General features: G+C 36.5%; 1 protein-coding gene across 2 annotated transcripts; it reads right to left on the bottom strand.

The window, feature by feature from the left end:
- Nucleotides 1-839: 839 nt before the first annotated feature.
- On the bottom strand, nt 840-4632 carry LOC104094079 (pentatricopeptide repeat-containing protein At2g22410, mitochondrial-like). 2 transcript variants are annotated; one of them, XM_009599938.4, is made up of 2 exons: nt 2148-4632; nt 840-1407 (listed from the first exon to the last, which is right to left on the bottom strand). In XM_009599938.4, exon 1 carries the CDS (start codon nt 4535-4537, stop codon nt 2546-2548), a length of 1992 nt encoding a protein of 663 aa, XP_009598233.1. In that variant the 5' UTR covers nt 4538-4632; the 3' UTR covers nt 840-1407; nt 2148-2545. The 2 variants fall into 2 exon arrangements, with proteins under 2 accessions (XP_009598233.1, XP_009598234.1); XM_009599939.4 differs by having other exon boundaries at nt 2160-4632.
- Nucleotides 4633-5404: the final 772 nt, after the last annotated feature.

Here is a 5404-nt window from a genome sequence, read left to right as displayed (position 1 = left end):
AAAGGCGCTAATAAATAGTCAAAATCCATACTTATCAACACTCGACAATGGCAGATGGCCTGCCCCTTTTTTCTTTATAGTTATGGATAGATATATGACAAATATTAGGATAACTCACTTACTTCACATATTCTAGAGGGTAAGGTCTAAGCCCCCCTTAGCATTGTCTCTCCCTTCAAGTTCAGGAAATAAAATAGAGTATTTATTCTTGCAAAAAAAAAAAAAAAAGGTAGATTCGGTCGAAAATTTCAAGCTAAAGATCTCTTCTAACACTTAGTCTCCAATTTAAATTTTTTTGTTGTGCCTATATAAAATATGGTAAGGTTTTATTAGGTTCCTTTGAAATTGGTGCTGATTTGATCTTTTTTCAACTATAATAGGTATATAATGTAAATAGTTTGTGAGTAGGAATTCTTTATGGGTAGAAGCAGGTAAATTTTTTTGTTTTTATAGGCATTCCTGATACTTCCTTGACTAACACCCCCAGCGGCAGTGGTGGATCCACAGTGTTAGTTACGGACTCGCGTGAATTCAATAATTTTTGCTCTATATATATATTAAGAAATAAACTAAATATTTATAAATATTTGATTGTGAAACCAATTATTATTGTAGTATAAACTTGAAATCCGTATAAAAACTCATAAACGTCAAATTATATATCCGCTTCTGAATACTTTCTATAAATCGCTAGGATTATGGCGGTATATTTGGTGATGCGACAAAAGAGAGGAATCATAAGTTTTGAATTTAAGATTCTAAATTGAGATATTCTTTCTTTTATTCTTTCGAAGGCTCAAAAATAGTAAAAGCTTCAAAATAGTAAAAGATTTAGGATCTCCTACAAGAACTCTATCCCTCTTACTTTTTTTTTTCTTTTATATATATATATGCAGCAGTAATGGAAAGGTTTAATCATTCAACAAAACAGATTTAAAAACATCTCTCTTTCTCTCTCCATTTTTAGGATTCATAAATATTTCTCCTAAAATATTCTTCTTTTACATTTTGATATTTCAGGAGGAATATATATACCATGAAAGGAGCAACATTTATAGCCACTATCACCTCAACAACAACAATCATGACAATGTTGTTGTTCTTCGCGATCGATGTCTCAACTGTAGCAGCAGGATTTCCAGACACAAAGACTGTTGTCGTAACCAATAACCACACAAATTACCTAAGCATCCGATGCTTCTCCTTCGACGACGATGGTGAAGTTAGGCATCTGAATAAAATGGGAAGTTTCAACATCAGTGTCGAAATCAGGAAATTCTTCCCTTCTTCCACCATGTACAATTGCTCCACAAACATGGGAACTTTCGTCGCCTTTCGATCCGACTACGAATGCATTAGTCATTCAACACCTTGTGAATGGAGGTTTGATGAGGAGTTCACATATCTCTACAATCCCAAGGATGAAGAGTGGGTTATTCATGAATATAATCCAAAGTATGAGTCCCTCAAAAGAGGAGGAGTCATCAAAGGGTATTATGTTAACTAAACATTAACAGACAAGCTTAAATAGAACAACATAGACAGTGAAGATTCAGATAGTCGACTCCAACTTGCTTCGACCATCAGAAAGCTTCACAAAATCCACGACTAAAGAATGTACCTAGAGATTGTCTTATAGATAGGGTAGGGAGAAAATTAAAGTTGGTTATAACATGTAAGATAACTAGAATATTTAGTGTAAGATTTTAGACAATTGTAGCTGAAGCTGAGGAAGGGGAGCTTTAGCATAACTGGTAAAGTTGCTGCCACGTGACCAGAAGGTCACGGGTTCGAGCCGTGGAAATAGCCTCTTGCAGAAATGCAAGGTAAGGCTGCGTATGATAGACCCTTGTGGTCCGGCCCTTCCCCGGACCCCGCGCATAGCGGGAGCTTAGTGCACCGGGCTGCCCTTTTCCGTAGCTGCAGCTAAGGTCCCTTTAGGAATTCAACTTGGGACACTGCAAAGCTTCGTGGATAGCTTCGCAAGCTATGTTCAGTATGTAATAGTTGTATCTCATCATGTATTCATCAAGATGTGGCATTTATTTGATACCATAAGCCGGTTTGGGATTCCCTTTCCATCTGTCATTATTAGGAATGCCTTCTAAAACCATGAATATAATTATGAAAAAGGAGCAAAGAAGTACCACAATGTCAACCTCTCGTTGTAGTATGTGGTTGTATCTTGGCCTCCCTTCTTGTTGTGTCATAGTTGTGTTTTGAGTTTGAAGATTTAAGACAAATAAGACTAACTAGGCACAGAAGTGAATCCAAACTTAAGCTTTCTACCACTCCTTTGGTGCACTGAAACATGTGTTTTATCTTCGTGTAGACAGCAGAAATATTGTCTTTCCATGTTCTGATTCCTTCCAACGACTCAACTTAGGACGATTCCTCCTTTAAACTAGCAGCAATCTCCATAGGCCAGCTCTGTGAAATGTCTTAGTATTTACCAGCTTCGTTGTTAAATGGATAACTCACAAGTTACGGACCAGAGGATTTCAAACTTAGTGTTCGGATCACAGTGCATTGGTTATGGTTGTTCTCAAGAGAATTCATCAGCAGGTTCCGCATCAGAACCATACTCTTCCAATTTAGAGAGGAGCATAATCTCATCGAGCATTTTATATATTGCCTGAGATTGGGGGTGCGAGTCATCAGCAACCACAAATTCGTAAAAAGTACCATCGACCTCTATCAAACTATATCCTGGACTCTTCTTGACGCCTTTAGCTCGCATCAAAGTTCTAACCATTCTAACATCAGCCCATTTCCTCTCATTAGCGCACAGACTTGCCAGAAGCACATAAATACCACTATCTTGAGGATCTAATTCTATAAGTTTCTCAGCGGCGACCTTGGCCAGCTCAACATCTCCGTGCATCCGACAACCATTAAGAAGAGCACCCCAAACAGCTTTATCAGGTTCCATTGGCATTTGTTTTATAAAATTATAAGCTTCTTTCAGATGCCCAGATCTACTAAGTAAATCAACCATGCAAGCGTAGTGTATCACCTCGGCCAACAATCCATTTAATTCCATGCTCCTAAAGTATTCCCAGCCTTGATTGACCAATCCACCATGAGCACATGCCGATAAAACACCCACAAATGTGATGCTATCGGGCTTGAATCCCGTACATTTCATTTGTTCAAAAAGAGCGAGGGCCTTCTCGGTGAGCCCATGAGAAGCACATCCTACGATTACTGAATTCCAAGAGACCAAATCTCTTTCTGGCATTTCGTGAAAGAGCTCTCGAGCAACATCCATGCTTCCACATTTGCCGTACATGTCTATTAATGTGTTTGCCAAGATCACGCTGTATTTAACCCGTTTTTGCTTAATATAGTAATCATGAATTCGTCGAGCAAAATCCAAAGAACCAGATTGAGCACAAGCAGAGAGCACAGAAACCAAAGTGCTCTCTATGGGAACCAAACCTTGTTTCTCCATTTCATGAAAGAGTTCAAGGGCCTCCCAAGGTCTATTATTTTGCGAGTAGCACGCAATCATCGCAGTCCAAGAAACTATATTTCTCTCAGACATATCACTAAAACACTTTTTTGCCATGTCTACCTCCCCATTTTTGGCATAGCCGTGGATCATACTTGTCCACGAAAAGACATCCTTTATTTCCATCTTATCGAAAATCTCTTTAGCCATAGGCAAACAACCACACTTCACATACATATCCAATACGGCATTCATCAAATTAAGACTGCATTTCACACCCCTTTTCTCCACGAGTTCATGAATCGATTTCCCCAAACTCAAATCCCCCTTCAACGAACACACAGAAAACACCGTTATCAACGTAACATCATTAAACTCAACACCATTTGAACACATCAACTCAAACAACCCCAACGCCTCATCAACCATATTCCTCTTCACATACCCATCAATCAAGCTAGTCCAGGTAACCACATCCCTCACAGGACTTTCATCAAACACCTTCCGGGCATCGACAACTTTCCCGCTCTCTCCATAAAAATGAATCAAACCATTCCTCACAATCAAATCATTCAAGAATCCAACTTTCCAAATCCTACACTGCACTGAACCCCCCACCCCCTCCAAAACCCTACACCCTTTCAACACAAAAACATAACTTCTTTTATCCATTTCAACATTTTCCCTTACCATTCTCCTAAAAACCCAAAAACCCTTTTCAAAGAGCTGATTTTTAACATAACCCCTAATCATAGTATTCCAAATATACACATTGGGTTCATTAATTTCAGAAAACAAAGAATTTGCATAGTGTATATCACCATTAACATCCAAAGCACAAAAGGATATTAGTCTACTGATTGGAAAAATGTGAGAAATTATGCCAGTGTGTATCATTTTGGCTTGAATTTGCTTTAGTTGTGATATTGACTTGCAAGATTCTATGAGGATAAGAGTTGGGTGGGTGATTACAAGATTTGGGTTTTGGTTTGAGTTCCATTTTGGTTGTGAGGAAAATAATAGCTTGTGAAAGTGAGGGAAAGATTGGATTTTTTTTATGAATGGAAAGTGTGGGAATTTCATAAGAAGAAGGAAAGAGGTGAGTGTTGTTCATTGATTCTGCAACAGTTCTTTTGTTGAAGGACTTAAGGGACTATTTCGGGCTTATTCTCACAGCATTTTATCACACTATAATGCTAATTCTTGTAGTATTTGTTATAGTATCACATTGGACTCACTATAAAATAATACTCCCTCTATCTCAAATTATGTCATATTTCTCTTTTGCACGTCACTCCGAAAAATATTAAATATGAAAAAATTTTGACTATTTCATCCTTATTTATGTTATAAGATATAATCTTTCTTTATTTAATATTTACTCATAATTGAGGTATTTGTAGTTTTCAAAACAATTAATATTAAGAGTAAAATAGAAAAAAATAATTAATTTAGTCTTGAATTTCTAAAATGATAATTCGAGACAGAGGGAGTACAGAAATTCATAAATAATAATGTATTGATATTCACAATATTGAGATTGAAGTGGTAACCAAACGTTGTAATAATCAATACATATTTATATACATGAATTATTTGCCTTAATGTACGCTTAGAGGCCGTTTGGTTCAAGGGGTTAGGTAGGTTATTTTGGTAAAATTTTGGTTATCATGTGTTTCGTATGAGGTATTAGCTAAAACTAGTACTTATTTTATACCAAAATTTTGGTATAACTTATCTCGTATAGAAGGTGAGATAAGTTATTACTATAATAATCCTAATTTTAATGTTAGGATTATAATCGTGGAATATTTTGATTTTGAACCAAATAACCCATCGTGTTATCGGGAAAAGAATACTAATCCCAATATAAATTTAGGATAATTTTTGTCCCATATTTTTATTTTTGGGTATTAGCTAATGCGAGATAAATTTTATATCAAAATTATG

This window comes from Nicotiana tomentosiformis, chromosome 12, assembly GCF_000390325.3.
Source record: "Nicotiana tomentosiformis chromosome 12, ASM39032v3, whole genome shotgun sequence".
Taxonomy (NCBI): Eukaryota; Viridiplantae; Streptophyta; class Magnoliopsida; order Solanales; family Solanaceae; genus Nicotiana; species Nicotiana tomentosiformis.
This window is presented reverse-complemented; position numbering and strand designations above follow the sequence as displayed.

Excerpts from the sequence above, each read along its gene's own strand:
- LOC104094079 (XM_009599938.4), bottom strand. The coding sequence starts at position 4,537 with ATGAAATTCCCACACTTTCCATTCATAAAAAAAATCCAATCTTTCCCT.